The sequence below is a fragment of the Chrysoperla carnea genome, chromosome 2 (genome assembly GCF_905475395.1).
Source record: "Chrysoperla carnea chromosome 2, inChrCarn1.1, whole genome shotgun sequence".
NCBI classification, from domain to species: domain Eukaryota; kingdom Metazoa; phylum Arthropoda; class Insecta; order Neuroptera; family Chrysopidae; genus Chrysoperla; species Chrysoperla carnea.
Genome location: NC_058338.1, coordinates 48,929,052 through 48,956,089, shown reverse-complemented (window position 1 = coordinate 48,956,089; position 27,038 = coordinate 48,929,052). Strand labels below are relative to the sequence as shown.

General features: G+C 29.9%; 1 protein-coding gene across 2 annotated transcripts; it reads right to left on the bottom strand.

The window, feature by feature from the left end:
* Positions 1-591: 591 nt before the first annotated feature.
* On the bottom strand, positions 592-27,038 carry LOC123293933 (NFX1-type zinc finger-containing protein 1-like). 2 transcript variants are annotated; one of them, XM_044874934.1, is made up of 22 exons: positions 26,930-27,038; positions 25,477-25,551; positions 24,198-24,311; positions 24,015-24,122; positions 23,263-23,720; positions 21,329-22,128; positions 18,515-19,101; positions 17,082-17,419; positions 14,824-15,012; positions 14,462-14,573; positions 14,310-14,393; positions 13,242-13,513; positions 12,778-12,921; positions 11,011-11,185; positions 9,951-10,096; positions 9,074-9,228; positions 8,661-8,817; positions 7,979-8,395; positions 7,190-7,436; positions 5,186-5,684; positions 2,751-3,055; positions 592-1,626 (listed from the first exon to the last, which is right to left on the bottom strand). In XM_044874934.1, exons 2-22 carry the CDS (start codon positions 25,547-25,549, stop codon positions 872-874), a joined length of 6,135 nt encoding a protein of 2,044 aa, XP_044730869.1. In that variant the 5' UTR covers positions 25,550-25,551; positions 26,930-27,038; the 3' UTR covers positions 592-871. The 2 variants fall into 2 exon arrangements, with proteins under 2 accessions (XP_044730869.1, XP_044730870.1); XM_044874935.1 differs by having other exon boundaries at positions 24,231-24,311.

Here is a 27,038-nt window from a genome sequence, read left to right as displayed (position 1 = left end):
TCTTCCGTCCGTCAATCTAGATGTCAGCATCTCATAAACCGCAAAAGTTAACTTGCGTAAACTCACAAGAAAAAGTCTCCAGTTGTCAGAACCGAATAATTTATAACCTACTTACAAAACTTAATTTAGTTAAAAATACAATATACAATTTACTTATAAATTCAATTTATATAATTTTCTTAAGCCGGTTTTCCACTAAACGGACAAACAAAAACTTTTCTATCTTATGCCAGAAAACAGAAATTAGGTGCTTCGATATTAAAACGAAAGTATTACCAAAAATCTGAAATTTTGTTATTCAATTGAGTATTTAATATGTGTTCTCTGTAAAGTTTACGATAAATTAATTATTAAAAACAGCCCTTTTTACATTATGGCATATGGAAAATTTTTAAGTTGTATTGTTAGTTTTTAGTCAGTAAGTGATTTTGAAAATGTTATCATTTACATAAAAAACTTTTATCAATATTCATCAAGTTTTAAGCTTTACAATCATATCAAAATTAGGAACTTTCTCAGTATCCTTATTAACTGTGTATAAAAATGAAAATCGATATATACTCAGTCAAGAATAAACCCAAAATTTAAACCATTCTTAGTGTTATTACTATAAGATAACATGTGATACTAACTAACTTTGATAGTTAAGTTCTCATAAACTGTACAGAGATATGAATTTTCCACAAAAGACGTATAAAAGAGTAATTAATTGATGAATAAAATTTAAAATTGTTAAGATGATAAAAAATTGATAGAATTGGTTTTAAAGCGTTTTTAAAATCGCACACTTCTCTGTCCCACCCTGTATTTAAAAAAAACATCATAACATAATTAAAATTTATGAAAACTTAATAAAGCATATACAAATTGATCAGGGTCCTGGCCATATTTGACGGCCGCCATCCATTTCAGAAGCATGTCTATTTGTAGGTAAAATTCTATGACTTGAACCACCAACTTCCGCTTTACATTCTATACATCTACCACGTTGCATTGCCCCACCACACTCTCCAATTGCATAATAATGTCCATTTGGACACTTATACCACGCGCCTTGTCGTACTCCATCAGCAATTTGTAAAGCACGTACAACTTCTTGCTTAACCTCATCGGTAACACCTCCATGTCGTTCTAATAGTTTTTCAAATTCTAATAAATTTTGTTTAACTAAATAATCATATTCCAATGTAAACTTTTTAGATGACAAAATACTATCGAAAACTTTCTTCTTTTGTCCAATAATTAGCGAATTATAAAGATTTGTTCTATATTCGTCACTTGATAATAATTTGGCTAGTTCTTGAATACGTGTCAAACGTTTTGTTTCTACCATCAAATCATTTGTTTGTTGTTGATTTAATTTATTATATTGTTTTTCTAAAACGGTTGCAATTAAAGTGGCGTGTTCAATGGCCACTGTAAATATTTCAGTTTTGTCATCTGCATCTGCATTACTCAGTTTATGTATTTCAAGAAGATGATTCAGAATTAATTCAATAATACCAATTTGTGAATCAAATAATGACAATTGCATAGCCGTCACTCTAACGGTTTTATAACGTTTACGTTTCTCATAGATTGGTTGTAAGTGAGCTATTATATTTTGTAAAATATTTGTTAAACCACCTGAAACAAAATTTCATTAAAACTAGAGCAAATAGTCTTCTTAACGAGTTCAAACACATATGTCCCACTTCTAAAGATATGCTTGAGCACTTATTAGATTGGAAATGCGAACACGAGCAGTAATATATTTAATGTTTCTTTGCACGATTAAAAAGTGTTACAGCTACGATTGAATTAAACAGCTGGTGTCTTTTTTTGTTTATAACTATAACGTTTTTTGAAAATTATAGCAAATCTCCAATCTGAACAAGTGAAAACAAACAATTGACTGAGTTAATTGTTGAAATACCATGTATAGACATTGTTGATTACGCAATCGTTTGTTTTTTTACGTCTTGTAAGTAAAGAAAGATATTCATTATTAGACAGCCATACATACTGATATTCCCATGTAATAATACTATGTAATTTGCGCCCTCACGGATAAACAGTGCTGCTTAAGAAAAAAATGTTTTAAACAAAAGTTGTTTACTTTCTTTATATTCAATTATTTTGAGGGGGAAAATAGGACTCTTCAAAGAGCATTACAGTTTTCATAAAAGGGGCGTGACACGTGCGGCACGTCAGGAAAATGTTGAACTTTTTTCCCTTTTACAAAAGAACTTAACTTTAAGATTGATATGACAACAGCACATGTGAGTCAGTGAATAAATTCAAGAACCGCATCTTCAAGTTTATTTCTTGATCTTTAAAATGAGCCCTGGTAGAGCCTAAGAGGAATAACAAAGTAACATGCCTGCAAATATTGCGTATGCTTAACGAAACAAAAAGTATCGTGTTTTAGTTTTGTTTGAGTATATAAAATATATTGATACATAAAGAGAATAATTTACTTAGGCATTTTGATTGATTTTATGCCCTAAAAAATGTCGCCAGCTACTTAGTTCATATTTGGCCACAAGTTTTACATGGGTCGCATATGTACGAAATTGCTTGCGTTGTTACGTAATAGCATTTGTGATACACAAGTACCATTATCAACGTATATTCACTTTACCAAATTCCAACAGCGGCTCCATAAATCAAACTTGTTCTGGCAAAGGCAATAATATATTAATTTTGCCAATTTTATACGTCACAATGATATCCTTTCTATAGTATTTGAACTTTTATTATATACTTACATCTAAATAATATTCTCTTATTATCTCTGGCCTGAATTTGTGGGATTCTAATATTACGTAAAGTAAATGCATTTTCCATATTATTTTTTCGTTCACCAAAAATTCGTTTTTTAATATTTGTAATATCCACAAATTTTTCTTTAATTAATGTTGAATATCGTAAAGTTTGAATGACTGGTTGGCGACATCGGGGGCATTTTAATACATCAATAGATGTGTGATCATTGCCTTCGTTTGATATTTTGAAATATTGTTCCAAACCATCAACTTCAAAAATATGACCACAATCTTCCAATTTTATAAACCTTTAAACATATAAACAAGTCAAATGTTAATTAATTGGTACATTTTAAATGTAAGCCCCACTTATATTTGACACAACCAATCTGAAAATCTGCAAAAAATTCTCACCTTCTCAAATTTTGGAGTTCTACGTTTCGAGTACGTAGATTTTGATTAATTAGATTTCGGTATGTAGGTTCGGGTTGTTTGTCTATAGATCTTAACTTATCGAACCCGATCTGATAATAGCAAGGGAATGGAGGGGGTAAAATTAGATTTTTTTAAAACATTGTCTCCCATTTTACCTCTTTAATGTTATCAAATCATATGCCCGATTCACAAGAAAGGAGACATAGGAAAGTGTGAAAACTATAGAGGAATAACACTTTTGGACACAGGCTATAAAATCCTCACAACTATCTTAAACAATAGAATAAAAGAAAAATCTAACACAAAAATTGGCGAATACCAATGTGGATTCAGAGAAGCAAGAGGCACAACCGATCAACTGTTTGTAGTCAGACAAATAATGGGAAAGTGCTTCGAATACGACATAGACCTACACATCATGTTCATCGACTTCAAACAAGCTTTTGATAGTGTGAGACGCTCCATGATAACAGAAGCCATGGAAGACTTGGAAATACCGCCTAAATTAATCAACCTAGCAATGATGACCATGGAAAACACAAAAGCAAAAGTAAAAATTAACAACAAGCTGAGCGAACCCTTTGACATTACAACTGGTGTCAAGCAGGGAGATGGACTTTCAACAACACTGTTTATAATAGCCTTACACAAAGCCATAAAAGACACTGATCAAAGGGGAACAATATTCTACAAGTCGTCACAAATATGTGCATACGCTGATGACGTAGGTATATTTGCTAGAACCAAAGGCAGATTGATAGAAGTATTTAGAGAAATACAGGAAAATGGTAAAAAATTGGGATTGGTAATTAACGAAAGCAAGACAGTCTACATGAAGATCTCGGCCTCACAAGATCGGAGGACGATGGATGACTTGACAATAGACGACATAACATATAAGGCGGTAGCAGAATTTAAATACCTAGGGGAGCTTGAAAACAACGAAGGAAGAACTAGTGCCGCCATAAAAGAAAGGATCCGAAGTGGAAATCGAGCCTACTTTGCTAACATCACACTCCTGAAAAACAAACTCATCTCCCGGAAGACCAAAATGACAATATACAAAACTCTAATACGGCCCATTATTACCTACGGCAGTGAAAGTTGGACATTAACATTGGAGGATCAAGAAAGAATCAGGAGATTTGAAAGGAAAATAATAAGAAGAATATATGGGGCTATCCGAGAGAACGAAGATGACTGGCGTATCCGAACCAACAGAGAAATCCTTGAAATCCTACAGGGAGAAGACGTTGTGAAGTTCATTAAATCACAAAGACTCAGGTGGTTCGGACACGTTCAGAGAATGGAAAACACACGAATGCCAAAGAAAATACTTGAAGCAAAGATATATGCCACTAGAAGAAGAGGAAGACCTCGACTCAGATGGTTGGACCAGGTGCTGGGTGACTTGAAGGTGATGAGAGTCACTGGATGGGGATCTGCAGTCAAGGACCGCTTTGCTTGGAGGCGTATTGTAGAGGAGGCCAAGGCCCACCCCGGGCTGTAGCGCCATTTGCTATGCTATGCTATGTTATCAAATCGGATTTGTTTAAAATTGGGCAAAATAAACCATTAAGTTTAACTTCCCCACCAAGCGAGAACCTATCTCTTATGTTTTCGGAGAAAAGTTCTCGAAACCTTATGGCTATATATAAATGTTTTGAAACGCCTTTTGGCATATACCTATTTTAATCGAAAAAATATATTTTTACGTATATAAATTATTGATATAAGGTCAAAAAATGATTCAAAAATCTTTATCTATGAATAAAGAAAAAAAAATTTTCAAAAGAAGAGGCCCAACGGGGGTAGAAGTTTGTGTTGAATCATTTCCAGTATATTATGTTATGGTGTACGGCGGCTGATTTTTACAAAACTATAATATTGCTCCTATTTTTAAAAAAATTTAAAAAAAATTTTAATTTTATAGTAATCAATTTTAAGAAGCCTTTTTACATTTTGATATTGTTTCAAATTCGCTTGGTCTTGCCGTGTCTTACCTTGAAGTATCTTCATCTTCATTTCCAAACATGATAACAAATATTTCATTTTTTGGATCACAAACACGACATACATCTGGACATATTTCACCACATAAACCAATACATTGATGGTCACATTTTAATAATTTCAAACAAGGTTCATTACAAGCTTCTCGATTACAAATTTCACCACATTTATTTGTGCATTCAAAATGTTCACAACGCCATGGACATGGCTCTTTACACGAAGTGCAAGGTTCTCCACATAGTTTTCTACATTGGCTGTGTCTGCAACGAAATTGGCACTTTGCCATACATGGTGGGCAATTTTCTCTACATGGAGATTGACACAGATGGCCACAAACTAATGTTAAGCCACATTTGGAATTGCATGGTTGGTGTAAGCGACCTTGATAACATTCACCACACGTTCCACTACACGTATGTTTGCATTCCAATTGATGGCTGCATGGCTGATCACAATGTTTCAGTAAATCTTGTGAATAACTTTTCCAACCTTAAACAAAATATGTCTCTTAATATGCGTATTCTACAATAGAGAAGTTGCATATTCATTAATTTAATTTTTTTTTTTCGAAAGTTTACTTAAAATTACTACTAGTAATTTTACAACTGAACATGGTTTCACCACACATAAAAATAATAAAACAACATGCAAGATGATAAATGGTTTGCCTTTCAACTTGTTTTCTCTATATTATAACATAATTTTACATGGAAACAAGCCGAAAAATGTGAATTTAGCATGATTCTGATTGGCTGTCAGCCTCAACGGATTTCAAGACGTCACAAGCAAGCACAAGTCGTTTTTTCATTTATATAAAAATTATTATTTCAATTATATATAAATTTGTGGCAAAAAATAATACAACTTCAAAAAAAAAGTGGCTTTGATTGCATATGCGTCCGTTATTCAATATCTGACAAACGGCTTCAATTGTAAAATAGGCTAATGCGCTTGACTTTAGAAACAGTTTCGCCTCATCATCATGACAAAAGAGGTAGAAGATGTCGGGTGAAAAGTTGATGACATCAAGATTCACGAATCCTGTACGATCTAGGAAATTGCTTTCAGTGTAGTGATTTTAAAAAATCATAGTCGTACGAAATGCTAATAATTTCTAATTGAACTATCCAAGTTTATTTTTCATCTTGTTCCAATATTTTTAAATTTTCTACGGCGGATGTCAACTATTATTTATTGATAAATGGTAAATAATCAGGCGATCTAAATTGGAACTACTGAAAAAGCGATCAACTTCCTGTTTAATAGTACAAATTTGTATCGCCAGTTGGCGGGATTTATCTAATTTGAATTTTAATATTTTTATTGTCCTTAAAAAATGTTAAGTACAAGTATTGCCATTTGGTAGTCGAAATTGTAACTACTGAACTCGGGTCTTCTTCTGATTTTAATTAGTACGAATTATGATCGCCAGTTATCAATTTATTTTTCTTTCTTCTAGAAGCAATTCTTATCGAGTTATGGCTCATTGTTCGTCTCGAAATATAATAAACAGTTTATAATAGAAAAAAGGTCGTGAGACCTTTTATAAAATACGTGAAAATAGATTTTGTAGAATACGATAGATAATGAAAAAAATTTGTTCACTAACCCTTTCGGGGAGAAAAAATACACTGTGAAAAGACAATGCTATTTTCTTATGCAAATAAACTTTAAGACAGAAGGCTTGTACATACTAAAACAAAACTTTTTTTAAGCGCGTTTTATTCAATTCTATCCAAAGATAATAATCGTTTTTATAGAGAATTTTCATGTTTTCAATTACATGATTCGATATGTTTGTTATCAAATGATTTCTGAATAGAAAAATCATCTTACGATTGTGATAATTTTAACCAGTAGTGTATAGTTTTATGAAACCAAAATGGCACACAGGAAAAGAGAGTTTCGCAGTGCCACTTTGGTTTGATAGAACTCTTCTTATTACTATTATTGTGTGGACGATTTTGGAAAGAGAAACAAATTTTATTACACACCTGTCATGTTAGCTTTATAACATGGAATCTTAAATTTGTGATTACAATCAGCAACAAAAGAATGCTCCACCTTTGTTGTACATCTGGATGTAGAACAACCTTGCCTAGCACACTTATCGCAACGATTATTACAAGCATGTCCACATGGCATTTTCAATGGACATTTTCGTTTACAGTATATCCTTTCAGGTGGTTTTCCACATTCTACTTTTATTGCATGTCCACATAGAGGTATAACTTTTTGAACCTGAAAACAAAAAACAACAAATGTAGCAAATAAGGTGGCAATAGGAATTGTATATTATGGTAAAAAACATTCATCCACTAAGGTAAATAGAACCCAAAAATGAAGATTCCGTGGTCAAAGTTGATGCAGCATAAGATACTAAAATGGTAGAATCAGGTCATCAATTCAATCACTATCAAAAATCACCTTTTATATAAATTTGTTATTTCTTGCAAAATTTTAAGACATTTTTCTCTTTGCCTTTTTTTTTTTAAATTAAAAATTAGCACAGCTACCGACGCTTACAGATAGTCAATTACTATTAATAATTATTAAAACGCGTTTTGATTGGCTATATTTAATCGTTAATAACTCCTCTAATTTTAAGTTGTGAAAAAAACGATAAAGGAAAAAATATATTTAAATGGTTGCAATTCTAAATAAATCACAATGAATTCTACTGCCTCTTAAGACCTTAAAAATTGCCAAACCCTTGCTTAGACTCGTACATTAAGTTTTTATAAACGAATGAGTTATTTGAATTTATCGAAATATATACATACTTGAACTTTGCATTTAGTTTGGTCGCATGATTCACCACATAAATTGACACATAGATGTCCGCAACTCATTTTTCTTGTACATTTCTTTTCACATGAAACGTCATCAATTTTTTGGTAGCATTTTACTCTTTGTGAATGTTCACATGTGTTATGCTTCTTCTCAACAATTACATTACATAAATTACATTCTTCATAACATTGTTTATCACATTTATGATTCACAGAACAATTCACCATCAATTGCTCACATGGTTTTCGACATTCGTACTTTTCATGATCAGGATCGTTGTTAATGTGACATCGTTTCACACATGTGTGTCCACAATCCAAGCGAGTTGCACATGGATGTGAACATATTGCTGTTTTTGGATCATCTGAACAACGTATTTTATTCTCATGTTCACATTCTAATTTCACCTAAAATTAAATTCACATTTAGTATCAAGTTATGCAATTCGAACCGTTTAGAACGTAAGTTAATAATAGATCAAAGTATCCCATTATCTCGCTTCTCTCTCAAAAGCATCATTTGTGCTTGTTAATAGGAGTTGAATTAATACGCACTTACGGGCTAAATAAACACCAGTTTGGTATTTTTTGGTAGTTCGTATCAGCCGATAAATATGTATTTATGTAAAAAATTGTTTTCATAGACCTAAATATGCAAATATAGTTAACTTACAGTAATAATTTCTTGACATTTATGCTGAAGTGGGTCCATGTGACAAGGTAACGTAGCTTTGTGTGAACATGGTAAGATATGTTCAACATTTTTCATACATGGATTACATTTTTTGAAGCATAAATCTGGACACTGATGATCTCGTTCACAAATTATCCTTTATAAAAACAATTAAAGTCGCAAATTATAAACTTGGTATTGGTAAAACTTATTTTAGAATTTCCAGTTATATAAAAATATGAACAGCAATATTAACAAAATACAGAGTGGACCATTTTAATGAGTCACGTAACTTTTTAGTAATAAGAGACGTACAGTAGACCTATCACAATGGGTTCAGTAATTAAACGTAAACTTTCTACCAATATTTTATTTAATGTATAATATGAAAGTATGATAAATGAAGCACTTACCTCGAGCAAGGCCTTAAGCATTTAGTTTCAGTATGATCACGATCTTGGACATGACACATACTTGCACAGTTATGTCCACAGGGCATTATTAAATTGCAAGCCAATGAACAGCCTCCTTCAGGACACTTACGTTTAAAATCTTCTGCGCAATTAACCTGTATAAAATTAGTATAAAGTTCAGTTTAATGCATTTACAGTTTTAAGAATAACAATAATAAAAATTAACACGGTTACCGCAATCGGAAATGTGCTTTTATAAGCAAATTAAACTTCAAAACACAAAGCGCACAGTTTCTCATGTATTTTCGCGTTTTTAAAGTTCCTCCAAATTGATGACTAGAAGATTAAAATTATTTTACTATGTCGTACTGACCCAAGTGCCATTTGGCATCATTTTCCTTGAGAAATCTCAATCTTTTACTTCATAAAGAATCGATTTTTTAATGAATAAAAACAGATTATTTTTTTAAATAAAAAGAATTTTGTTTCCCATTAATCATTCAGTAGATAATATTTATTCTTATAAGTATTAATTTCCTTCCACCATTTTCTCACAAATATAAAAACTGATACTTGGATTACTGTGGTAGAAATACCACCGTCTCCATTTCATGTTTTCAAAAACATGAAAAGATAAAAATCCACTTCAATAAGAAGCATGCAATGAGGAGAAATGGAATTTTAGCGAAGGAGCTTTTTTACTTACGAGGCTTATAATATACATGGTTAATTAAATAATACACTGATCATCTTCGGATATAGGTTCTTTGTATCAAAAAAGTTAATACATAAATGTATGGTCTAAACTCAGAGTTAGCTTGAAAACTCAATAGATTTCTAGTATAAGATAAACGAATTTAACAAACAAAAATCTTACGGAAGTTTCTTGATCCTTATGAATTTTACATTGAAGTACCAAATCAGTTCCAATACTTTTATTTTGTTCAAGTACGGTGTTAATTTCTGGCCACTTAGACTTGTCATTGCTTGCTAGTTGATCCATATTGCCAATAATGTAAAATCCTAAAATGCAAAGATAAAATTACTACATTTTACTAGATACTTACTTTTCTATTTTACCAGATAAAATCCCCACAAAATCGTTAGAAGATTTATCTGGAGATCTAGGTGGCTCCTTAATAGTCCTACAACTTCTTAATTTCATGTTTTTGAAATCATACATATTTTATATTTAAATTTGGAAAAGTTTTAACAACTGGCAGTACATTATTTTGAAACAAATCTAAATATTTTAGAGAATCTAAAGATTCATCAACAATGATCCTATAATATGGTCACCCAAAATTCTAGTCCATACAATCCATAGAGTCCAATCGCATGACAGATGAGCAAAAAGACGACTCATTTAAAAATAATATATTTAGAATAAAATTATCATTTCGATTCGCCTTTTTCATCACTGTCTTACGAAACTCTATTCAAAAATGTTTCGCTCCAAATTTCTGCAATTGTAGAATTGCTTAGCCCCAGTTCTTTACTAACTTTTCTTTTAAATTTTATATCGCCTAGAAATAAGGAAATACTCCTATATCTTTTTTTTTCTTCGTTTTTCTGTGAGCTTCCTCATCTTTTTTGTGCCGATTTTTACGAACAGTTATACAACCCCATTGTTTAAAAAGAGTAACTGTTCAAATGCTATAATAAATAAATTTACACATTCCTGCACGTTACCATTTAATAATATGTTTTTTTTTTTAATTTTAATTTACAGTGTAAATTACCGTCGTTTAAATACTATTAAAATAAAATACAAACAAATATTTTCAATGCATTTAACATACTGATTAATATTTAAAAAATCTATTTGTATGTTGCATTGATAATAAACAGACTGCACTGCAAAAAATTTGTTAAGCTCATTTTCATAGAAAATTTTAAATTTGAAAAATCTATAAATGTAACTAATTATTAATTACCATGCTTTGCTCGTGATAATGCAACACAAATACGATTTTCAGTCGCCAAAAATCCTATTTTACTTTCTTCATTACTTCGTACTAATGAAAGTAATATAATATTACTTTCTTCTCCTTGAAAATTATCCACTACAGTAATCCGTACATCTTTAATTGTGGGAATATTCTTTTGCAACTAAAAAATTAAGAAAAAAAAATTAAAAACTAGTTACATTGATCTGTGGACATAATATGAACTGTCACAAAATTTCAAAGCAATATTTATCGAATTGGGTAATTTTTGATAGAAAATTGATTATCCCAACGCTGATCATCAGGATGTAATCAAATATCTACAGGTTAATTTTTTTTTTTTTTACTGAGCATTTTCGAACAGTTATTTACAAAAATTCTTATGCCAGCGAAAGTCTGTATTCTAGGCATACTTAGAATGTTTGCAATGGCCGAGCAATTACGGCATAATAATTTTTTTAAATGAAAAAATCCTAAAGTAGCATATAAATTAACAGTAATATAGTAAACCAAAGGGTTTGGAATTTTTTTAAAATTTTCATTATCCAAGAATTCTATTTTTAGTTCTTAAAGGAACTATAGATCTGATATCTAAATGTCTTGAAGGATAACTACTCACAAGTAGAAGATAAAATTATAGTTAAATGTTTATAGTACGCTATTTTTTATTAAAAGTAAATATACATGTCGAGTCCAATAAACTTTTTACTCTACTTGAATCTAAATATCAAATCTAGGACACTCTATCTGTTCAGTCTCTTTAAGCCTTCGCTATTATTGCCTAAAAGGTTGATAATCAAGAATAGTCCTATAATATGTCCACCCAACATTCCTTTCATACAATCAGTTTCTGTGTTTTGGTACTAACATATCGATGGTGATTTGTCTGACATCAATGGAAAAGACAATTCATTTAAAAATAATATATTTCGAATGAAATTATCATTTCGATTCTAAAAGGTTGATCATTTCAACAGTTGGGTGCTGTTAACGACAAGTCAAGTAACTGTTACTGAAATGAGTAATTTCTTCATGCACTTCACTAAGTACCGTTGCTACCATTTCTCCAAATTTAAATTCTATAAATCCACACTGGTTTAAGAATTCTTTTATGTCAATTTAGTTTAGAAAATTTTAAGTTCAATTTTTTGCTCTTAGCCCAGCTATGTGTGCGCCATGTAAGCATTCTATCTAAGTGTTTTTCCAAATATTTAACTTTATTTGCTCGTGGAAAACTGACATTATTCATTTTCGTCTCTTCTTAAATTGAATGTTACTTGAACGGATTTTTGTTCTTTAACTTAAAAATTTCGGAAAAAGTTAAAAAATCTCGATATTAAGGTATACAGTTAATATTTTGAACCATTTCATTCCAGTTTATTAATAATAAGCAGTTAAAAGATTATTCATTACTCTATTTTGTTTGTTAAAATAGCGAAACATTTCTTAAGTTCTAGAAATGATTCTCTCATGAAAGTTACAAGATTTTGATCGCCATTACGTTTGGTACAGACTTCTTCAAGTGTTGGCTTCTGATAATTTTGGCTATCATTCTTGATTACTATAATAAATATGATAGGCATAAGCACGTTTAAATCTTAAGTAGAATTAGTCTTTGGAATGACTAGATCAATTACCATAGTTTTCTAATATCTATCTATTCAAAATCTGCTAAAACCCAGTTTAAGCCTGTTATCGTAGTTCTATTTAAATGCACCTGTTGCAATATGGCAAAATAATTTTTCCAATACTTACTTTTTTCATATAAAACATTTGTCCATTGTAAGTTGTTAGAACTGTTATATCTTCGGCATCGTACCCTTGTAAAATTAAATGTCGACACAACTGAAGTATGAACTCAGCTTCGTGATTATTTTGTTTACTGTCAATATCCACAACCTAAATAACAACAACGTTCAACATAAATCAAAAATCTCTAAGGTGACTTCGGAAAATTATTTGCTTGGACAAATAAGGTATATTTTTACAATTCTTTGTGTGCAGTGTAAAAAAAATTTAATAAAAAATACATTTTGAGGGACAAGCTTTTATTGTACTAAAAAGTAGAAAATATTTTTATCTATAAGTCACTCGTACCCGACTATTTGTAAAAGCTTGAGGCGGTTAATTTAAAATACCAAAAATGAATCTGTTTTATTCATGCTACCATTTTGATATCTAGAAATCAAAATAAAACAAATTGTATAAAAATGACTTACTGTTTCTTCAAAGTATGTATGTTTGATAAAAAATAAATTTTTTTTCATTCCTATTATGTTTGGATATGCATGAACTGAATGATGATTTTGTAAATTCGGATAAATACTGGGTACAATTAATTGTGCAAATTCTGGGCGCATGCGATGCTGAACTCCCAACGATTCACAATGCATTCCATTTTTAATCATACGCTCAAATAATGATATATCCAAATTAAAGTCTTTGGCCAAGCGATACACAGATGTGGAAGGACGTAATTGCTTATGATCCCCTGAAATAAAAAATTAAAATATAAATAATGCCTTATCTGTGCATATTTTGCTGCCAGGTAGAAAGGTTAAGTCAAAAATGAATATTTATTGAAAGCTTATTTTAGCGTTATCCAAAATCTGCTGATAATTTATGGTTTGAAGAAAAACTTTCATTCAGGTATATTGAACCAAAAGCAGGGTTTCTTTAAGTTTATTTACTTTAAGGACGCTCCCCGGGAAGATAAAAAAAAATCATGTTTTCTTAGGATCATTCTTAAATCGTGTATATGCATTCTCATTAATTTCCTTTATAAACAGGTAAAGTTAATACCTCTTACGGTGTTAAATTTTTATATTTGAGCTTTTAAAGTTTGCGTTTTTACATTAAATATTTTATTATTATTATGACAAATATTTTCTTGTAAAGAAAATTATAGCAAGCGGCACTCGTTTTTCCATAAAATACATTTAAAGTGATGAAATTGCATGCATTTCTGTTATTTCTTCTATAAATGATTTTCTCTAAATCTTTAGGCATCAATATTTTAGAAACTATGGTATATATCGAAAAATTTTCACAAACTCTAACATAATCCATCCTGAAAATTTAAAACGGAAGTCTCAAATAATTTCATACTTCATCACTAAGCAAGGGACGTTTTTAGAAAAAAATTTAGTTCGAATATTTTTTTCGCGGCACTGAACTGAAAAAGCTGCCCGTGCATTAAAATGTCTAGATGCATCTTTAACTGGTCAAAAAATTTCAGATATCAGAATTAGCAAATGTTCGTTAGCATCTCTCGTTTAATTACTTACCAATTAAAATGAGATGTTTACAGTTAGGAGTCAGTGAAGTAACAATATGCGATTCCAAAACTTCTGCCGCCTCTTCGACAATAACTAAACAATGAACACATAGGTAATCAAAATATTTTAGCGCTATTGAAATTAATTTTAAGAATAATTACCAATTGGCGATTTAAGCCCCTCTAAGACTGTACGAAATTTGGCTGCACCAGTCGTAGTCATCCCTACTACCAGACAGTCTCGTAGTACTATTAAATCTTCCATTTGTTGTACCTATTAAAAAGCAGTTTTACTTAAGATTTCTTAAAATGCTTTCAAGAGACGATGTAATATCAGATGCCAAAATATAATGAGTAATGGTAGAAAAAAAAAAACTTTTCAAGTTCACTTCTTAGCCTAACCTAAACTAACCTAAAGGACAAAAACGTAGCTCTTTTTTCAATGAGGACGCTTTATTCGAAATTGATAAGATATATACCTAAATTTATAACTTTTTCATTCACAATTTAACTAATCAACTTACTGTGCTGTAATCGTTGAGTTTGCTGTTATAATGAATTTGTAATTCTTTTATACGACGTATTAGTCTCTGTGGAATAGTTGACAAACAATCCCAATATAAAGCCCAACGTTGATTTGGATTTAGGAATTCTGGATTTCTAACATATTGTGGAGGCGCTGGTAATTGATTGACATTTTGATTAAAACGAAACTAGATATAATAAAAAAAGAAGATTACAATTTAGCTTATTACCTTTCAAAATTTGATTAATGCGCACTCTAGACAAAAAGTGGAAAGCAAGCACTTTGTAAAAGTGCAAAAGTTATAGCAGCAATGCTATAACTTTTGATAATGCTCAGCAATTCTAGTTCAAAATTAATTTCTAGCTTAAAATCAAAGCAAATATAGTATTACACCAACTCTTTCCCATGACGGGATGCACGAAGTTTTTTAGCGAATTACAAACGAATTAGCGGGCAGTGCTTTTTTTAAAATATAAAGGTTGTAATAATTATTTCTTATAAATACAATGTGTATAAAATCAGAAATTATAGTTGGAAGAAAATGGACTTTTTCGAATTAAAACATGTTTAGAAAAGACTATGTACTTGTGTTAGTTTTATTAATAAGGATGTTGTACATCAGTTATCAGTCTCGATAAAAAATTAACAGTTTTGATTTTAAAATAATGAGCACATCTGACGAGATCAAAGAAAGTCAGGATCGTTATCAGCTTAGTAATCATTTAGACCCTCAGTGGCTTTAAGTTAAATGACAATGCTGAAATCATAACTTACGAAGAATATCTGGCCATTTGGCGAAACAGAATTAATTTCAATTCACGGAAAGACTTTCCGTGAGATAAATGAAAAAGGAAAATATTAGGTAAAAGAAGGGGATGAGAGTAGAGGTCTGTATTGCTATGGTGCTCATTATTATGCTCCTTGGTTTCGTAAATGGATAAATCCTGACTGTTGATGGATTGAACCTTTACTCATTTGTAAAATAAAAACCTGTTAACTGTGTTGATATTGGAGGAAAGGTGAGCATGAAGATCTTATTACTCGATTCACAAACCCACTAGGATTACTAAGCATTTTCAAATGTTATAGCAATTCGTGACTCCAAAATACCATAGATAGCACTGTTATGGCGATTGAAGAGGGTGTAAATATCTATCTCCGTGGATATAATCCATTTTATATCCTTTTATATTCACAAAACTAGTTCTTAATTAAAAATAATTCACTTTTTTTTGTCATTTAATTATATGTTCAAAGATAATGTTTACACTCTCCTCAACCACCACTACAGTTATTTCTATGGTATCTTGGTGTCTCGAATTATTGTCTAAAAAATTGAAATTTTTTTATAACGGCTATAATAATTACAATTTTCACAAGGCGAAAAACCGGACTAAAGTTATCGCTATATGAAATTTGCAGTTGCTCATTTTTATCACATTTATTCGGTCAAAATCGAATACTGTAAATAATGTGCGATAAAAAAGTTGTGTGAACTCCGCGTAAGTTTTTAGGCTTGGGCCTAACATATACTCAGTAAAAGTATTAAAGGGTAATTTTTTACACACCAAATTTTACCAGAGTTTCAATAAACGGGATATTTGTAAAAACTGAATGCAAACGATATCATTCAGATTCTTGGGCGATAATCATTTCAATCAAGAGGTACAGCAGAAATTTTAAGTGTCAATTTCCTTTTGGTAGTGAAAAATTTTAATAAAAAGCTCTTATGGGATTGTATGTATGTTCATTTCCAAATTTTATAAAAGATTAAGGGATAATATATCTCATCCTTTTAACTCTCGGTGCAAAGCGTTACAAGATAATTATGAAATTACGATACTAGACCAGAAAATTTTATTTACTGGTGTATGTGAAATATACTTTTTATCATACACCAAAACATCCAGAATTTAACTTGCAATTTTTGGAGTTAGATAGAGTGTTGCTATGATACCAAGTCACTAAGTCGCTCTTCTCAGAGGATAATGCAGCCCGAAAAACCTTAATTTTGGCTAGGGGATTAAAAAAAAAATTTTTTTGAGCTTAAGATCCAAAAAAAGAAAACACAAGTTTTCTGATAAACTCTAGATAAAGATTTAATCATTTCGGTAAAATTGGATGCGTATAAAATTATCCTTTAAAACTTTTGTTGAGATATTGAAGCATTGCATATTCTTGAATAGTCAGAGTCAGTATTTAATGTAAACAAAATTCAGAGTGAATTGTTATAGATTGCATCCTTGTAAATGTTACCTCTAAATAATTCACATTAGTTTCATATTGTTGAATTTGTATCTGAACTCTTAAAATTTCTTGCATGTTGTCCAGATCTCCTTCCGCTGTTAAATAATTGTAATTTGTCACTAATTGTTGTAATTTTTCTTTATCGTCATTTAAGCTTTTAATAACTCCAATGTCATCAAAATCATCATCGTTCAAGAGGTCGTAATTATCAATAGGTATATTATTATCGTCTTCGTAATTTTCTATCTCAATATTATCAATACCATTCATTATTCCGAGAAATTGGAGTTCTTCCATTCGAATTTCATTATAATTTGTTCTAGTTAATAACCATTTTACAAATTTATCTACAAGTTTTAATAATTTAAGATATTTGTTTTGTTTGCCCACTTTTAGAAAAATTGAGAATTGTATAAATAGATATAAACTTGATTTTGGCTCAGATTTCGCAATTTAAGTTCCCGACTCCCGAAAAAAGTAAAATATTTTCTCTTTCGTGTCCAAAAATGGTTTTTGGTAACAAATTTCCTTGGGCGTATAAATAAAATTGATACGGCATGTCATGGTAGGAGACAATCTCGATTTTTTGGGGTTGATAGTGAGATTTTCAATGTGAGTTAATACTAATTCTTATTGAAAAATTCATTGAGAAATTTATTCAAACGTATTCTTGCCTGTTATAGCGGATTAAGCGAACGTTTATTCGGTATTCGTATTTTCAGGGGAGAAATTTCTTGGAACTTTTCCATCTAGGGGCTCCAATACGAAAAAAAAAAAAAAAAAAAACTGGTGAAAAATCATAAATTTTTTAAATTGGTTTGAGAATTGCGTTTGTGAATAAATCCCGATCAAGGCTTCAGAGTAAGTGAGGGCGTTAATTGATTCGGTTTGCAAAACTTGCAAAATTTTGTATCAACTCTTAGTTTATTACTATGGAACATTCAATAACTAGAGTTACATGAATGCGACAAACTTTTAACTTTTACACAGGATGGCAATATGTTTCTAAATCAATAATTTCTAGAAAACTTGAGAGGGTTGTTGCCTTTATATACGTGGCTATTGAACAAGAAATGCTTAGGGTTGCATGTTTTCAACTATAGCAAACTCCTCAAATGAAAATATCTATATTCACTTCGTCAATTCATAAGTAAAAAAAACTACTCCATAAAATCCAAGTTTTTATTATACTTCCTTTCCTAAATTTTTTAGACGAACAGCAGACAAGCAGGCACTACGAGTTAAAAGAAAAGGAGTAAAAATAAATAGTTATAGATTGATTTTTTGTCCATTTTCAATTTTAATTTGGATGGCAAGGTTGTTAAAAATTTATAATTTCATGAAATATTAAGTGAAAGCCAAAATCAATGTTATTTAAGTTTTTAAGAGTGTAAAAACTTTCATTTCGTTCTTACAATTTTCCCATATTATTTATTGATTACCTTTAGAATTAAAATGAATGTTCCGTCTTGCTAATTCAGATCTAACGTCCAATAAAACTGGCTCTTTAGAATAAATAATCTCCAGCTTTGAACGTAACTGATGTATTTCTTTTTGAATATCATTTAACTGGAATTGTAGAGTAACAGCTGCACGTTTATAATCATGTTTTCTAGCAACAGTTTTACGTAATTCTCTAATATTAAATTCATTTAATTTCTCATTTTTTGATTGACCTCCAATACGTGCTACACAATTGGTTACTTTTAAAACACCTTCTAAAAATTGATCCAATGCGTGATTCGTGTAGCATACAACCAAAATTGGTCCAATTTTTTTATCTCCTTCTTTATACCATAAATGATTGTTAACCAGTAATGTTTCAATGATTTCTAATCCAATAAATGTTTTACCAGTACCAGGTGGTCCTTGTATTACACAAAATTCTTTTGTTAGAGCTGCTTTAAACGCATCATATTGAGTGATATCATATTTTAACTTTTCAGGTGAAAGTATCCTCCAATATCTTTCATCTAATATATTATAAAAATTTTCTTTGATTTTCACTGAAGTCTCTTCAGTTAAATACCTAAGTAAGAAAAATTAAAAACACAATAATTAAATTCTGATAAGATATCAACTAATAGTGTTTTGTAAATTGTTTGATTACATGGTATACGGCAATTTGAATATCGTGATATGTTAGCGATGCAGATTTCCAAAATTGTAATCAATTTGCTAAAATTTTATAGCCTGTACATAAAAATAGGACTTTTAAAGGCTTGTGTGAGATTTAAGCGTACAGGTGTGAACTATATTAAACAGTATATAGGTAAAAACATCAAAGCTTGTAATATTGTATATGTAGCATATATTTGGAGAAATCAGTGGGTATTTTATAAAGGAAAATGAGATAAATTAAATTGATTCGGTATAAGCAACTGTAATAATAAATATAGAATAATTCGAAATTTCAACAGCTTTTGACACTTGGTGGTTGCTATTTAACGAAAAACTTCAATTTGGAAACTGAAAAAATTAAAACATAATTTTATATTTTATTCAGATTTTGTACTTCAGTTTAAAATTGCACATTAATGTAGAACATAAAAAGGAAAAATTCAAGATTTTTAAAAATTGGTATAGTCGTTTTGTGGAACCCGTTTTAGTATGTTGTACTAAAATTATTCAATGTGGAGGGTGGAAGGGCGAGTTCGGCGTGACGCAGCAGTTTAAAATGGCTACTTCTTGGCTTTTGCGTTAATATCCGTAACCATCAACATTACGGACATACAATACGCACCTACAAAAATAACCAAGACAAAATTTCCCATAAAAACACACATTTGTATTTTTATTATAGGAGCATTCAAAGTTTTAGTAGGTATAAAAGCATTCAGATTAAAAAAAAAAGAAGCTTTTATTGGCATTTTTGAGTGCATTTAAATAAAATTGGACTTATTTTTGAATACAATTTACCGAGAACTATTCTAATTTTCAAATAAAAGATTTAAAATCAATTTTTTTGACAATACTTCCACCACTTTACTATTATTTTTATATTTGAATACTGCATAGCCATTCGATTTAAAATTGTCCTGCAATTTTCAGCTCTTTATCTCATCATAAAACACCTTAATTTTCTAATACAAGATTTGAATTGGAAGGCTAACATACACACGAAACAAATAAATAAATTTGTATGGGAATTTTGTCTTTTTTATTTTACATCCCGTGCTTGTCCTTCAGCCTGAGAGAATTTTGTATGTAATACTGTAAGTTGCAATAAACAATCGTACCTATTTGTGTTATTCGATTGTGTCCCTGAAAAATTAAATTCGGAAGCTAAAATATTCACCCTTATACACTAGTTTCGATTTTTTTAAAGTAAATGTATAAAATAGGAGGTAGTAATAGTGTGATGTAATAAAAACATGACGAACCATGACTTAGGGAAAAACATGGTAGAATTAGACAAAGTATGCTCCTGCGTAGGTAGGAATAGAATGGAGACATTCTCCCACTTTCGGTAATATCTCTTGCACATAATTGTCACCGCTATAATGATTATTTGTTTACATTCGAGCTGTCAAGTTGGAAAATGTTTTGTTTACATATTTGCAATGTCGAGTTGTTTCATAAAAAATTGCAAAAACCTCAGGCGGACAAAAAAAATTTATTGTAAAGGCGCAATTCTATTGAAGCAAACATGTAGCATGCGGCATTGAAGTATACTGCACATAGCCTTTCAATAGAGATCGAAAGAACACAAAACGACAAAAAATATGTCTCCTTGCCGCATGCTACAAGTTGAATGTCGTCGCCTGTCTAATAACAGTGAACGGATGGGTGCGGCTTGTAGCATGTTCAAAATATATGCAATATGGAATCTGGACAAAAATTGAATTTTGTGCTACGTTGTCGCACACCTACAATAAGCCATACTTGACAAAAAATATCGAGGCACATGTCGCATCGAACATATCTTGTCTAATTGAGGCCATGAGAGCCAGAGTGGCCTAACTGCAGAAACAAAAGTTTACAGTATTGAGAAAAGAGAATGAACACACGCTGTCAAATTTTTTTAATTTTCGTTAGACAAAAATAGATTAATACTGTCATCTATTGAAAAAAATTAAAGAATAAATTTTAGGCCACTATTGTGTTATTATTTTTGCCGTTTAGAGTAGGTTCCAATACAAAGTTCAATATTGAACAAAATACAGTTAGGCCACTCTGGCTCTCATGGCCTCATTCTACCATGAAGAAAAGAGGGTTGAAAATGTTAGGTATTAAAATAATAAAAAAAAACTTACGCAGGTGGTTTACTGGTAACGTCAGCTTTTAAAATATAGTTTGTCATTGGGAATGAGTGTTCAGTCATTTGTTGTAATGTTTTTAATATATGTCTGTATGGTTCAAAATATATTTCTGATTCAACCATTATATAATCAAGATTAAAACATTTTTCCAAATCAATGGAATCCATTGGTATATCAACAAGTATTTCACTATTCTTCAAAGTTTTTTCATCTTTTTGAAACATTGTACCCACAATAATTGTTTGAAATGAATCATTTGTAAATATTAACAACGCTCCATGCATTAAACGTTTCGAATGTTCTAAACGTTCTAATTGCCGTTTCGCTAAATTCAGTTTAACAACAAAACAAAATTGCTGTTGTTTTGTTATGGTTGTTCCAATAATTTGTACATTCTTGTAAATTCGTATACTATCATATCTTTTTTTATTATTTGGATCAGGTGATAAATAATTTTTAATGCCATTGCGTAAAGGTGCTACAAAATCTTCACGTAATAAACGAAATTGTACGTCTAAATAATGATAGACACTAACATATTTGCCATTAATAATATTTGCACGAATGTCTGGACTTCGTACAGCAATTAATTCATGTTGTTCCGGTATAATTGGGATATCTCTATAATCACCAAATGGCATTTCTTCTTCGTCACTATCATTTTCCTCTCCGTTAATCATTTTTGACTCACGTTCTGATATTAAAATTCCTAATTTTTCATTTAATTGATCAATCCCGTTGATGATATCTTGTTTTAAACGTGTCTCTTGTTTATGACCAAATGTGGTTGCAACCTAATAAAATACAATCACTAAACAAGAGGACAAACAGAATCACCACTTAATCCTTGAAAACACGTCTTTTTAAACGTTTGTTTCTATAATTATTTTAAATAAGAAAAAGCATAAACCAAAAACTGGCGAAGTTTTGTCCAATTGGTAAAACAAAAACTTTTCCTTTGGTCCGATAGCATATGCCCCGATCATTTAAATGAAAGATTGGTCATTTAAATAATTTAAAAGTGAGCTCATGGCGTTTGTAAAATTGTGAAGAACATGATAACTGATATACAGTAGAACGCCGATTATCCGAATCAGCGTAACATAAAAAATTAAAACCAAATATGTATGTAATTTTAGTTTTGTTTTGATGCAACAAGTTGGAACTCGTTGGAGTCTAGATATATTTCAATTGTTATGGTTGAAAGCTAGAGGAAAGACACTGCATGTTTTGTAGAACTGTGTTTGTTAAATTTAATAAAATTTATTCTATGTGTGACAGTTTTTCTTTATTACCAGTCTATGTCCAATTATCAGAATTTTCGATTATACGAATCGACCCCGGTCCCAATTAATTCGGATAATCGGCGTTCTATTGTACTTTTGAGAAAGCTCTATTTTTGTAAAATTGTGAATAACATGATAACTGATATACTTTTAAGAAAGCTCTATTTTTTAAATCTCCAATTTGATATGTATTTTCTGTACGTTGGATCCAATTGTTTGCTCTCAAGATTGTTTTTAGAATATGATGATAAACTATAAGTCATAAAATTTATATATAGAAAATTGATTTGAAGAACATAGTATTTACTACAAAAAATGTTGTATACAAAAATATTTTCGTACTTTTCACAGGAATCAAGTAAAATATAATTAAAGAAATTTTTATCAAATTAGAAGGAAAGAGTTCTATGAAGAATTAATAACGGTTTTCATTTTTTCAATCGGGCATTCGTAGGAACTTGAAATTTCGATTGCCTTGACAAGTTTAAAAAATACACGCATGTCAATATTGCCATATTAACGAAAAGATGTGGCTTTTTTGTAGAATGTAATATAGAAAAACAAACATTTTTTAAAATAAAGACTAAAATTAGAAATATCGTTGAATATTAAAAGATGGAAGTCAAGATCTTTTAAACTAACCATATCCATAACTGCTAATAATTTTGGTATTTTATCGATAGCTGTTTTCGGTATAACCATGATAATTTCATTACAAAATTTAATTAATGCCGTCCAAAATGAATGGATATTTTTCCAATAATGTTTGTTAAGATCACGTTCTGATGGTGATTGAAATGGTAAATTTTGTAAATATTTTATTAAAATTGGTATAAAGTGATGACAAGCATCAATTATTATCAATCGTTTCATATCGATGGTGCTAGAGATTACTTTCTCTAGTAATTTGATAATTAAGATAACCCAATCATCTTTGATCACGTTTGTATCGTGTTCTAATAATATTAAGAATCCTTCATCTTTATTTTGTAATACAATACATATTGTGTTTGGATCTTCTTCCAATAACTGTACCATTCGGGTAAAAGTCATTCGTTTTAGTTTATTTGGTCTTGGTTCGTACGAATTTGTATTGTAATCTAAAATAAAAAGTAGCCACAGTGAATAAATTTTTTATTTATCTATTAGAGAATGATTTTTGATTATTTTAAATCTTTATTCTTTTATCTATTTTGGCTTATACTTATTTGGCGAGATCAATACAATGAAACAAACATCATTGTATTGATCTTTTGTTGTTAATAAAATTATTATTATTTAATATAATGGACTAATGGACAAAATATTACTACGGTCTAAATGGGTATGGTAGTCAAGAGATTTAACAAAAAACAAATATAGAAAAGGTGTAGATAATTTTAGACATTCCATACCATTAGATTTTTTCGGTTTTGATTTGTCGTCATCATTTTTATTTCTCCAATTGGACCGTGGCTCCCTTTCCTTCTGTATGCGTTTTACGTTTGAATTTTCTTCTGAATCTAAGTATTATAAAAAATTAATTTTAGGTATGAATAGCTATAAAATTATAATTTTTTAAATATTTAAACAGATACCATTTGATCTTCTTTTAGTTGATTGATCCCTACCATTTTTATCTCTCCAACCATGACCATATCGTGAACGTGACTGCTTTGGTGTAGCTCCTTTATTTGAATCGTCTCTTGGATCTAATTATCATTTTTTGACACAAATAAAATAATAATTTGTAAAAAAATGGCATTTAATCTGATAAATGAATCGGGATAATGATCTGACCAAAAATCATATCAGAAATATAATCCTTACTTATAATATTATAAATGCAAAAATAACTCTGTCTGTTTGTCTGTTACGCAATCACGCCTAAACTAATGAACCGATTTATATTAAGTTTGGTACAGAGATAGTTTAGAGCCTGAGAAAGGATATAGGCTACTTTTTAATGGATGCCGTACCATAATAATAAAATCGACGAACAAAAGGAGGATAAGTTTACGTTTAGGTTTAAGTTAAGATGACAATAAAAATTTAATAAAAAGGCCTGAAAAAACTTTGAACTTAAAGGACAAACTATCAAAAGTTATTTGTCCACTCTCCAAGAATAAGCTTGTAATTTGATTTTTTTCTTTTATCTCTAACAACTTGTATACCCTTTTAATGAGAACTTTTTGGCAAGTCGAATACACCAAAACGCATCAAACAAAAATTGTACAGATCAAAGGACTTTTGTAGATATCTTGAATTTGACTTTGATATTCAAGGGCTTTTAGACCACTTTAAATTATAAAGTAGTTCTTTATTAAAAATTAAACCTAACTTTTTTGTGAAACCTTAAAATTGTTCTTTAATTTCTGCCGAATCTATTAGTATTATCCTTATATCCTAAAATAATCCTTTATCTTCCATCATTAATAGAAATGAATCAACTTTTAAACGTCAATCAAAATCAAGATCTACAACTTTAGTTTGAAGTATTTTTCTGTATCTATCTTACTAAATAGTTAGGTTTAAAGAGTGGCTTAGGACTTTTATACCATATACTGTAAATTATTTAAATGGAAGAAGTAAATTTCGTTCAAAACTAAAGAGCATCAAATAAGAGAGAGTTTAGATTTGTGTGCAAACAAATATATACAAATCTACACTCTTTTTTATTCGGCACCATTTAGTTTTGAACGATCTATATCTGCCTGTGATTTCAAAATATTGTCATTTAATTATTTTTAAATTTTTAATTTGTGTGTTTGTAAAGGTTTTAGTTAGAAATAGCTTTCGTATCCATGGTTTAGGCTTCTTTTCTCACTTGGATGTCCAAAATTTTCGCAGGGAATTTTATTTGTTATAGTTGCTTACCTTCAGTATTATTTCGTTTAGATCCTTCTCTAGATTGCCCCCTTCTTTTATGCGGAGGCCGATAAGTACTCATATCTATAAAATTTTAAGCAGAAAATTAAATAATAATTAATATAAAGAGCATAAATATTTAATAATGTAAAGATAGATAGGAGAATTTACTTTTTATGAAAGGCTATCGATATTTATCTGCATTAGTTAATGTACTTCATAAAACCAAATTGAGCTGGCGTGCGAACATACGTTGGGGCATAGTAATCGACTACTGAATAAGTAAAAATACAGTCTAAAAAATATAGACGATCGCAATTCAACTTGAATTTTTGCCTGCTGGCGTAATTGGTCATAGGGAAAATACAATAAACAAATTTTTGGTCTCGCAATTAAATTACCCACAACAAAATATTCACAACAAAATAGCCAATGCTAAAATAACTGTTATATGCATAATATAGTATTGTAATAAACCATAAAACTAGTGCTAATCACTAATCAGTTTTATAAATAATCGATCATTTGTAAGTAGGATGTCCCAAAACTACCACACTTTAGAAAAACAGTGGCATAAAGATCAAAATACTAAGTACTTCAATAAAAGTTTTTGGATCCGATGTACCATTAAAGAGATGAACCTTCGTTAATTAACGATTGTAATTTGAAAAATATCTCGATTGATAATAATTTAATTCAAATTTTTATGATAAACAAAGTTACAGAGATGTTTACGTTTTTCTAAAATACAAAATGTTTGTGAATAATTTCAAATTGGGTACCTGCTTAAATACATTGAACGTAAATATGCAACTTTAAAAAAAAATGTCAAGCCAATAAATTGTAGTAAATTTTACTACAGTTACGTTACGTGACCTATCATAAAAATTTAAACCGTCCAGATTAAATTAAGATTGTTGAATTTCATTACATTTGGACATTTATTTTTCGAATTATTGATACGCAAAAATTGCTAAATTTACTTAGGTAATATTATACATATATGTAATGTGCATTTCTACTATGATCGATGTTTTCTTACAAATTTAATTCTTTTGAAATTAAAAATGATGAATAATAATTATATCATTAGGGTATATTTAGTATTCATATCTTAAATTCTTAAGTCCACATACCCCTTCCCTGGAAACAAATATTCTTAAATACACCCTAGTTGTTCACAATTTTAGCAAAAAAATTATTAACCTTTTATCTACATAACAAAAAAATTATTTTACGTAGGATATACTTGAAAATATTTAAAAGAAAAATTTAAAATTTTTAAGTATAATAATCAATAATTTAGGAAGATAGTAGTTAAATACTATGGTGGTTTTTGTAAATTGCGATAAGAAATTGTTTATCAAGCAATAATCAATTGAAAATAAAAAAATCATCTAATTCGTAAAAAAAATTAACCAAAAATAATTAAAATTATATTTATAAAAAGAAAATGACTTACCTAACAAATGTTTACTTAACAAATCAAAACTTTATATTACTTTCGTGAACTTGTTAATGTCAAGCTGGTTCTACTTTTCAGTTTGAAATGTACATTTTATTTTGATTAG